Source organism: Anopheles cruzii, chromosome X (assembly GCF_943734635.1).
Source record: "Anopheles cruzii chromosome X, idAnoCruzAS_RS32_06, whole genome shotgun sequence".
In the NCBI taxonomy this organism is placed as follows: domain Eukaryota; kingdom Metazoa; phylum Arthropoda; class Insecta; order Diptera; family Culicidae; genus Anopheles; species Anopheles cruzii.
In genome coordinates, this window is record NC_069143.1 from 10,941,637 (window position 1) to 10,951,787 (window position 10,151).

Below are 10,151 nucleotides of genomic sequence, written 5' to 3' on the forward strand. Positions count from 1 at the left end.
GTTGTCACACACACACCCGCACATATCGCACGGTACATGACCGAACTTGGCGCTATAATGTTGGACGCACACACGATGAAACATTCAACATACACCGCACTTGATGCACATTTGAAACCATCTAGAAAAAATTGATATTATTTTCAGCGGATTTTTATATGTTAGCCTATCCACTCACTTTGATTTTTCATCCTATACCTTCCTGGACTGCTTTTGCTAACATTATTTCAAGAAGACTTTACGTGAATTTCATACCATTCGAAATATGCCCATGAAATAACAAAATTTTAAAATCCATCTGATCGGCAACCTAGATTCAATTTAAAACAGTTTGAGCCCAAACATGACTGTGCCGATTTGGCATTTTTCGTCACTTTGTACATTTCGATTAGTCTAAAATCGGTTTTGGTTTGGTTTAATTTGACCAATTATTGCCATTTTTTATTTCAACCTTGCTTGTGTTGCTCTCAATATCGATAGCAACGTAACGCAAAAAACAAACTGGCAATAAAAGGCAGTTTGATAACGCACATAAAAACGGGCAATAAAAGCCAGTAAAAGCTCTCCTGCTCGATTTGCCTTGTGTCAATCTGACCTTGTAGGAGCAAACCTGGCGAAAAACTAGGCGAATCTAGGCTGTCATCGATGACAACCAACCAACCTGTGTTGAGAACGTCGATGAGGAATGTTTAGTTTGTGGAGCACACGACGATGACGACGGCAGGATGGATTCCTTCGCTGGTCGTGCTCATCCTGGGATTCTTGGCCACCGCCAGCAACGGCCATTACCTGGACCAGTTCTACTGTGGTCCGGACAACTGCTACGAGTTGCTGGGCGTTAACCGAGAAAGTACCAAGCACGAGATTGCGAAGAGCTACAGACAACTTGCCCGAAAGTTTCACCCGGATTTGCACCATGGAGCCGAGCAGAAGCAAGTGGCCGAGGAATCGTTCAAGAAGATTGCCACGGCGTACGAAGTGTTGAAGGATGAGGAATCTCGCACCGATTATAATTACATGCTAGACAATCCGCAGGCTTACTACGCACATTTCTACCGCTACTACCGACGCAAGACCAAGATCGACGTCCGGTTAGTGGTCATCGTTACAATCAGCATCATCTCCTGCATCCAGTACGTTTCGCGGTGGCAGCGCTACGACACAGCAATCAAATACTTCATGTCTTTGCCGAAGTATCGCAACAAAGCGCAGGAAATAATCAATCAAACCCAGAGCGACGGCAACGGATTGTCCAGTAATGCTAGTAAGCAGCGCGCCAAAGCTTCGAAGGCGGAAATGAAGAAAGAACACGACAGACGGATTCGCGAGGTGATAGAAAACAACATGGACATTCAGGGAGCGTACGCGAAGCCGGAAATAACCGACATCCTGTGGATTCAACTGTTTCTTCTGCCCTACACCGTTGGGCGCTACCTGTGGTGGGTGGCGCGTTGGATTTGGAAGTTCAACGTTTGCAAGCAACCTTATGGCCGCGACGAGCAACTGTACCTGGTGCGAAGAAACATGAAGCTAACCGCTGTACAGTTTGATGCGATCGAGTTGGACACAGTTGAGCAGTTCTTACGGCAAGAACTGTGGGTCAAATCGAACTTCGATAGATGGAAAATCGAGCAGGAGAACGAGAAAAAGAAACAAATGGCTGACAATCCCCGCTACAAGGCTTTCCGTAGATACATGAAAAATCACGGCCCCGGGCGCCTTACATTTGAAGAATAAACGCACTGAAAAGATTTTCTTTTATTAACTTATTTCCAGTACCGCGCTCGTCATTCGTTGCCTCCATTCTTCGTGCAGTGTAGCGTTATCCGGATTCACGAAGCGACCATGAAGCTTGAAATCTGTTCAGTTGGTTACAAAATTTATTAGCTTAACGGTAGTGGTTCGAAGTACAATTTTCATGTATAATGGTAACTTTCCTAATACTTTGTATCAAGTTTACGTCTTCTTTATCCGGCAAGTACAACCGACGGGCGGTCTTGGCCTGTAACAGAGATTCCCTCCACCGCCCGCTGTCGAACGCCTTTGTTCGCTAGCTAGTTAAAGCGACCTTTCTTGCAGTCACACCATCTTGTGCGGGGCCACCACGTCCCCGTCCACATATTGTCCACAGCATGCTCAATTCCTATGTAAGCCTGAGCTACATCCTTTCTTCGACCTTTAATGTTTCGGGCAAGGATCGGGCTGAACATGTAGCATATGGTCCTTGAGGTCTGCACTCGAGAATCCCGTATCGTCCACTCGAGCCTGATGTCGAAAAGGAGACAAGCTAGGTCCCTTGGCGCATACCCCATTAACGAAATTTCATTTTCCGTTAGTAAAAAACCGAAAGAAAGTAATCGGAAACCGAGAGAAAGTTTTCACGGATTTTCGTGTTGTACTTTGCGTGCAGTTGCATATGGCTCATTGGTGACTGTTTTGAAACATTTGGCATAACTTCAAATCGGTATGGAATGCGATGGCCCTTTTGGTGCTGACCCCTTGTCTTGTACGAGCACCTTTTAGCCAGCATATGAATTTACGTGTTAGCCGGTTAAAACAATTGCGTTCTCGAGATCATTGATTGACAAAATGATTATTTTCTTTAAACGTCAAGTGCGTATCATAGAAAACAGCACAACCTTCAGAGGCGGAAGCGCGGAAAGCCACGTGCCACGTGTTTCAAAAATGTATTTACTACTTAGAGATTACTTCAATTTGTATCTAATCAAAAATATTTATTAGCTACGTTTGATATGTCTGCTCATGCACAACAAAATTGAACGATAACAATTCTTCGGCTAGCAGCATTTGGTATTGTACAGCCAAATCAAGCATTATTAATGCCAAAGTTTTTCAAGCCTTTGTATTTCGTTTCTGCTCACGTTTCGGACATGCAAATATAGTGAATGGAAGCGTTTAGTACCGAAAACAGAAAAACGCTCGGGGTGTTTCGTGGCGAGGGTCGCTAGGCAAAAGTCAAAACACACTGTGACTGTTGGCAAGATAGGGGACTGAAAATCAGGTACGTCATCGCACGACGTGAAGTGCTCAAACCGGCCCATTTGATTGGTACACGACAGAAAATGTTTGCGGTAACAAACTAGCACCGTTTTTGGTACTGAAATCGCCAGTAACACTCGTCTAACCTTTATCATCGGTAACACGCTCTTCCACACTTGCGAGGTTACGGCGGCATACAGGTATTTTTAATGGCTACGCCATCCGATGCGTAATCGTACGTTTTGCCGAGAAATTGTGCATCGCCTTCCAGCGTATTCATGGCGTATATTACATTTCATTAAATTCACCTCGATCAACCACCGTGCTGCAGAATGAACGATGGCATACCAAACGATTCGCCAAGAGTATCTGGAGATACCGATTGTAACGAGGGTGTATTCAACGGCGTGCATTATCACAACACTGTCTGTGGTACGTATTTAATGTCACCCGGGGTAGTACCGTCTAGTTTGGCACGATTGCTTATTTGTTGCGATGTTCCCGCTAAACCTTTGCAGCACCTCGACATTGTCACACCGTTCCAGCTGTACTTTAATCCAAAACTCATCTTCGAACACTATCAACTTTGGCGGATCTGCACAACATTTCTATTTTTCGGTACTTTCGGCTTTAACTTTCTGTTTAACATGATTTTCACATTCCGGTAAGTTTTGGTCAATTGCGCGCACCAGCGAGAGTAGCGTACAGATTCTCTAGTAGAGTAGTAAGCACGTCGCAATAATGTTTTATTTCAATCATTTGCAGGTACTGCCGTATGTTGGAGGAAAATTCATTTCGTGGCAAAAGTGCGGATTTTGTGATGATGTTTCTTTTCGGCGGCACCGTACTGGTTGTATCCTTTTATAGAAAATTTGGCCACCTAATGATGCAATGAATAGTTGCACAGCAGTCCGGCTACTTTCTTTTCGCGTTCTTTGGAGTGCTTAGTTTCCTTAACTCTGGCCCTGGAAAGATTCTTGCACTGTTTGTCAATTTACTTTTCCTAGGGCAGGCCTTTACCATCATGCTTGTCTACGTGTGGTCCAGGCGAAATCCATTCGTGAGGATGAACTTTTTCGGCGTGTTAAATTTCCAGGTACCAGCCTTTCCAAGAGTCGCTTGTTACGAGCCCCGATTAAATTTGCGTTTGAATAATGTGTGATCATCTGAACTTTCTACTCGCCCAGGCACCTTACCTACCGTGGGTCCTGCTGGGATTTTCAGTGCTAATAGGAAATACCATCTGGGTCGATCTAATTGGTATTGTCGTGGGCCACATGTATTACTTTCTCGAGGATGTGTTCCCCAACCAAGCAGGTGGCATGAAACTTCTTAAGACTCCAAGGATTCTGTACGTACCCCGAAGTTTTTGTTCGCTTGATCAGTTTTTATGCGTTGGTGCTTTATGTTCACCCCTTATTTACTTCCCTAGCAAGCTGCTATTCGACGAAGTGCCAGACGATCCCAACTACGTACCGTTACCAGAAAACCAACCGGGAGGCTTCAATTGGAGGCGGAACAACTGATGGTAAACCAGATGGTAAAATTCGAACCGATTCAATAAATGTAAGTTCATATGAAATTGACAAACGCACACTTTCTCGTATTGGAAATTCATCAAACTCGACTATGTAGTCGAACGCCTTGCGGTACGGTGCTTTTTTCAATGTGTAGGTATGGTGAAGGATTTTCAAAAGTTACTTTAGGCACAAGGCAAACCCCGTAAAATAGAGCAAGATATAAAATTTAACCTCAGAGCTCGAACCTTCGTCATCGCTATGTGTTAAACATTTAAAAAAGCATTAAATGCTTGATTGTTGTTATGCCAAACAGACTTTGGCATAACGACAGTTTATCAATCGCCTTTAGCGAGTTAGCCTTCAAACTAAGTAGTACAACAGGTAAGTGTGCGAAAACCGGTTGAGATGCAACCGAGCGATAAATGGCTCAATACTGGTACAAGATTTCCATTGTTTGTATCAGAGTTTCAGATTAAAAATCCTCCCTCCAACAGTCCGAACGATTGATTGTGTATCTGTGGCGGAGGCAGACCCTTTGAGATGTATCAACGCGAACGCTGCTCTGAGAAAATAGCGTGTTTGTATACACACTGGGAACGGAATCTCCCATTGGGACCACCCGAACTGCGTCTTCTGAGTGAGGCGCGCAAAGCTGAAGTTGATATAAACATTGGGCTCAGTATAAACGGGAATACGCCACCCGGGCGAATATTGAGAGCGATTATGCTGAGGCAAGCAGAAAGGGTCACGTATGCCACCACAGAAGTTGGTCTCAAATAAGTTAAGATCGATTCGGATTAAGATCATTAAACACATTGGCCACAGATGGGAGTGGTGGTTGTCGATATGCTAAGAGAGCAATCTCTTAGTATGTTGCAACCAGCGCACGAGAGACATTAAACAAGCGAAAGTAAAGCAAGTGACAAACTAACACAAAAGGATCGGCCACGTTCATCATCGAACATTTCAATGGTTTGTTGCAAGATCTTGAAATGAAAACAAAACGTTCGATTTACATCTCTACTCATTAACTTCTTTTCTTCAATTTGTGCCACATACGTGACCCTTTCTCTTCCGTCCTTGTGTCCGGGACTAATCCAAGGTCAAGGTTAACAAAGGGACCAAGGACTAACGGAAAGAGGGGCAACTTTGTGAAGCCGAACAGCAAGTTGTAGTATGGCGTAGTATTGGTAGTTGAGTCCTTGACCTGGTGTCCATGTGACCAAAAAAGTGTCTGGTCTCTTGTAGGTGTACGTTGTGGCCTGATAAACCAAGTACTATGTTTGATGTTTTCAAATTTTTATTCACTTCATGTTGTCACAATTAACACTAAGTTTTGAACATAACGGCTTTACGTTTATTGATAGTTCGCATATAGTGTAATATCATCAACCGTTCGCCGCTCGTCATGCGGGCCGCCTTTGAAACGCGCTCTCGTTTTTTTTTGGACAGCTTTAAGTGCGGCCGGCTTCAGACTTTGTATGGTGCGACAAGTAAGTGTCATAAAAACGGTAACGAGATCAAGAATCGACAACTGCTCTTCCTATCGTGTTGCTGGACTATGGACATTAATGCGGACTTTATTCAATCTCTCGCCGTACCGCAGACTGAAGCGTTATGGTGCCGCTTCCGAACAGCAGTATTGCAATAGCGTGCAGTTTTTTAATTGTGTGTGGTTGCATCTTGAAAGAATTGATTACCATTCATGAGAAGCAGTAGTAGTTTGCGTACACACATAACACGGAGGCGAAATTGTGGGTTAGTTGATTAGAAAACTTGGCTTACTTCCTGTCGCTTGCCCCAAGCCGAGGCCAGCTTGTCGGCCCGCTTTCCCCACAAGCCTTTCAGGTTGTTCCATCCGGGTTCTCGCTTGCCCCAGGATCCTGAGGAGGGGAAAAAAAATGCAACAAACGTCTGTAAGAACACTGTAAGCAAAACGCGCCACACGTCGTATGATGCATCCTGAGCTTCAGAAACATCATCAGAAACCCACCACCAAGTTTGGTCCATCCGGCGCTACGCCCGTGGCCGTTCATCCGCTTGCCCCACGCCGCGTTGATTTTGTTCCAGCTGCGCTTAACCTCATTAGCCAACGGTGCGGCGGGTTCCTGGCTTTGCACTATGTTCTCCGCTTCCGACTCATAGTCCACGGATGGCAGCAGACGCGGCGGCGCTCCATCGTCATCGTCATCGCGCTCCTGCAGGACGGTGTCATCCTGTGGGGTGCCGTATCCGTTGAGGAAGAAACCGATAGACCTGGCACCCGGCGGCTTGGCCCGTTCCATCAGATGGGCCATGTTGGCAAAGATCCGTTCCTCGGAGCTCCAGCAGTGAGCGTGTAGGACTGACACCATCAGTGTCACGGTCACCACAAACGCACAGCGGTACAGCTTCATGGCTGGGGAAGTAAAGTGGGCGAGTAGGTAGGTAGGTGAACATTGTGATGCCTATTGTGCACTGATAGACTGATAAGAAGTATTTTTCCCGCGAGTGTATACTTTATTTCACACAGAAAATGTTTCTTTCAGTTACATATTGTGGCTTGTATTTTGTCGCAACCAACCGGCTGGGAATGAAGGAAATGAAGGATGAAAGAATGAAGGGGACCCTAGAATGGATCTCGTTGCTTCGCGCCAATCCACTACCGCTCAATTGTTTCTGTTACAAACCGCTTCAAACAGCTCCCAGTAATCAGCCGTGATCCTTAGAAACGCGCGCCAAAGCGCACCAATTAGTAGACGCGCACGTTTCTCGCAAATGACGTGCTTCACGTAGCGTCTCAGTCATGCACGCGTGACTTCTTTCTAATTGCCTGTGACCGAATCGCGGCGCGGCCCAGTGTTGACGTGCCCACTATGAGGCCCCGGTGGTCGATCTGCTTCACCTCCAGTCCAGTCGTCCAGTCCGGTCATTCGGTGTCGTCTTCTGGATGGACCGAGTTTTAAGACAAAAAACGACGAACAACCAACGGTTCGGTCCTGGTATCTCCGGATCGCCGGCATAGTAGAAACGGGAAGTTCCTAATTCCTAGGTTAACCTGATTCCGGCGTGAGACTTGGTATGGAACCCGAAGGGTTGTGTGCTTTAGCACACTAATTACACAGTAGTTGCAGTTCTCTTCGGCAACACGGGCCCTTTCACTGCTCCGTGTGCTGCGTGCTCTACGTTCGCTCTCCTGTGCCCGTCAAGAGGGCAACAATTACGACACCGCATACTGTTTGCTCAGTGCTTGTGAGATGAATTTTTCGGTCATCCCGGTCCGGGGGGAGGAGAGTGGCATTTGTGGAGGACCCGCGTCACCCGCCCACATCAGCTCGACCGGGCGGCGATTGTTGTTTATTGTGCAAATAACACTCCGGCGAAGCGGCTCAATATCCGACTCATTGCTCTCTAGTAGGTGGTGTTGTACGCTAGTGGGGGAAATGTATATACATCACCAATTTCTGCGCTATTCAAACACTCAACATCAGCCGGGCGGACGGACGGACATTGCGTTGCGCGTTCGACGACGACGACGACGACGACGACGATGACGACGGGCCTTTTAGTGCCGAACGCTACGAGCGAGCGTTCCACTAGTCCGCTAATTAACGCCCATTTTATCGCCCCGTTTATCATTCTATCATCATCATGTATCTTAGTTTAGGTGGTGGGGGAAAAAAGTCTTCGAACTTTCAAATTCCGTCCGACTACCTGTAGAGCGGAGATTGGATTATCCTTGGATTATCCTTAACTGCGATGCGTCCAGCCATAGGCGAACCCAAACTCAAATTAGGCTAGAGCCCGGCCCGGACCGGGGAGGAAAAGGGGGCGCCTTTGCGTGATCGCGCGTTAGTCTCGAACTCTGTGCGCCCCAAAATTAATGCGATTAAACGAGCGCCAGTGTTACGAGTCTCCATGCCCGCTTTCCCCTCGGACGTCGCACCTCGAATTAAAAATCGTTTCATGATTTCGTTTCGTTTCGTTTTTCAGTCAGCTATGCTGCCCAAATATCCTGTCTTCATCCTGTTTGCCCGCAGGTGTGGTGTAGCCAAATCGTGCCCCAAGGATAACGCTAACGATCCTGTGTGTCAGCAAATGCGTCGGGACTTGAACTAAAGTGACCCACCCACCTGGGGCTGGGACTGATTGGAAATTGGATTCGAAGCAGGAAAAAAGTAGTGCCCGAACGTCTGTTGGGAAAATCCGGCCCCACAGAGAGCGCCTCGGAACCGAAGCAGTATCCGGCGATGCACACTCCAGCTCCAGCGATGCACCGCGTAAAATGCGCCGCCAATTGATTGAAGCAGGCGACCCGGGCCCGGGCGGTGTGTGTGTGTGTGTCAAGCTCGATGGACGCATAAATTTCTCCTCATTATCTCGGCACATCCAGGTGATGGATCGGAGTTTGTGGCCTGCTATCGGTGTCGCAGCGAGCGAGCGTCTACCCAGTACGAAGATTACTACTCCACGGCAGCTGCATCATTAATCTTCAATCTGTCTGCCCGTCCACGTGGCGTGGCACACGGCACACTTCGAATCCGCTGTGCCTCTGCCATAAACACAATGGGCGCTTGCCAGACACACAGCAGGGGACGCTCCAGGATTTAACGTTGTTTGAAATGTTTGCCTTACAGCGCGCGCGGCGATTAGTATAGGCACAGTGAATCGGCCAGCTTCCACCAAACGAAGTACCACTTGCCCGTAAGCTAGGTCACGATCTCGGTTAAACGCGAACCCCCCCCCAAAGACACTTCCTTCCGGTTTATCACACACACAGAGAGAAGGAGCGTAAGAAAGGATGGTGATGGGGTGGACGGTTGATGTCGTTAAAACCACACGCAGGGCACACACACACACGGCTAACGTGACACGTACTTGCCAGCATCCGCTTCCGGTCCTCCGTCGTGGGGGGGGTTTGGTTCGGGAGAAGTGCACTCGAAAACTATCCGCTATCCCGTACCTATGCCAACGTACCTATTTTGGGCTCGACCACCACTAATTGGGTACTGCTGCACGAGCGGTTCACTCTGCAGGACTGGCACCGCTGGCCAACCATCGCCGGGCTTTTATACACGCACCGCCGGGCAGGAAGGACGCGGGCCGTTCCTGCGCACGAGATTTCCGAGCCCGGCCCGGGTGGCACTTTGGGGTCGGGACGGAACGGTTGCTGCTTTCGTTCGACCGTTTTGCCCACCCTGTCACTTCCTGTCCGCGCCACTCTCTGCCATCCATCGCGTCCTCGTGTGTGCGGAAAGTGGCACAGGTCCGGTCGATCCGGGGTTCACCTGAACGGTCCATTTCGAGTTGGTCAGGATCATCACAGGACCAGGCGATCTTCAGTTGCTAGAGCAGAAGATCGGAAAAGAATGGAATGCGGAAATTAGACTGTGTCGGAGCGGAAATCGGAGCGGAGCCAATTGAAGTCGGTTTGCCGGAGCGTTTGGTTTGGTAGAAGAAGAACTAATGAGTGGTCTGAGCTTTGACCATATGCTATCCGTTCCTTTTGCTCTACTAATTACTATGCTTCCTTCTTTATAGTAGCCATCTTGAGCATTATTGGGCTGTGGAAGTAACGGAAACTACGGACTACGCCCCCAAAAGGGCGTTCGTGTGGTTTGATGGACTTTTTTTTGTCGGACGAGCAGCCAG

General features: G+C 47.7%; 3 protein-coding genes across 6 annotated transcripts; 2 read left to right on the plus strand and 1 right to left on the minus strand.

Moving 5' to 3' along the window:
- Nucleotides 1-672: 672 nt before the first annotated feature.
- Nucleotides 673-1,737, plus strand: LOC128270871 (dnaJ homolog subfamily C member 25 homolog). The gene has a single exon (XM_053008300.1). The coding sequence runs from the start codon at nucleotides 712-714 to the stop codon at nucleotides 1,735-1,737; it is 1,026 nt and encodes a 341-aa protein (XP_052864260.1). The 5' UTR covers nucleotides 673-711.
- Nucleotides 1,738-3,020: 1,283 nt separating this feature from the next.
- Nucleotides 3,021-4,693, plus strand: LOC128270893 (derlin-2). Of its 3 annotated transcripts, none has more exons than XM_053008329.1 (7): nucleotides 3,021-3,235; nucleotides 3,332-3,432; nucleotides 3,519-3,664; nucleotides 3,766-3,853; nucleotides 3,974-4,096; nucleotides 4,188-4,351; nucleotides 4,433-4,693. In XM_053008329.1, the coding sequence occupies exons 2-7, from the start codon at nucleotides 3,340-3,342 to the stop codon at nucleotides 4,524-4,526; spliced, it is 708 nt and encodes a 235-aa protein (XP_052864289.1). In that variant the 5' UTR covers nucleotides 3,021-3,235; nucleotides 3,332-3,339; the 3' UTR covers nucleotides 4,527-4,693. The 3 variants fall into 3 exon arrangements, with proteins under 3 accessions (XP_052864289.1, XP_052864296.1, XP_052864281.1); XM_053008336.1 differs by having other exon boundaries at nucleotides 3,021-3,200; nucleotides 3,272-3,432; XM_053008321.1 differs by having other exon boundaries at nucleotides 3,022-3,200; nucleotides 4,433-4,692.
- A 1,191-nt stretch (nucleotides 4,694-5,884) lies between these two features.
- On the minus strand, nucleotides 5,885-9,528 carry LOC128269251 (uncharacterized). 2 transcript variants are annotated; one of them, XM_053006670.1, is made up of 3 exons: nucleotides 9,477-9,528; nucleotides 6,514-6,918; nucleotides 5,885-6,403 (listed from the first exon to the last, which is right to left on the minus strand). In XM_053006670.1, the coding sequence occupies exons 2-3, from the start codon at nucleotides 6,914-6,916 to the stop codon at nucleotides 6,288-6,290; spliced, it is 519 nt and encodes a 172-aa protein (XP_052862630.1). In that variant the 5' UTR covers nucleotides 6,917-6,918; nucleotides 9,477-9,528; the 3' UTR covers nucleotides 5,885-6,287. The 2 variants fall into 2 exon arrangements, with proteins under 2 accessions (XP_052862630.1, XP_052862622.1); XM_053006662.1 differs by having other exon boundaries at nucleotides 9,378-9,524.
- Between the last annotated feature and the right edge of the window lie 623 nt (nucleotides 9,529-10,151).

Excerpts from the sequence above, each read along its gene's own strand:
- LOC128270871 (XM_053008300.1), top strand. The coding sequence starts at position 712 with ATGACGACGGCAGGATGGATTCCTTCGCTGGTCGTGCTCATCCTGGGA.
- LOC128270893 (XM_053008329.1), top strand. The coding sequence starts at position 3,340 with ATGGCATACCAAACGATTCGCCAAGAGTATCTGGAGATACCGATTGTA. Across the intron at positions 3,665-3,765 it reads AACATGATTTTCACATTCCG|GTACTGCCGTATGTTGGAGG; the intron begins GTAAGTTTTGGT and ends AATCATTTGCAG. Across the intron at positions 4,352-4,432 it reads CTTAAGACTCCAAGGATTCT|CAAGCTGCTATTCGACGAAG; the intron begins GTACGTACCCCG and ends TTACTTCCCTAG.
- LOC128269251 (XM_053006662.1), bottom strand. Across the intron at positions 6,404-6,513 it reads CGGATGGACCAAACTTGGTG|GATCCTGGGGCAAGCGAGAA; the intron begins GTGGGTTTCTGA and ends TCCCCTCCTCAG.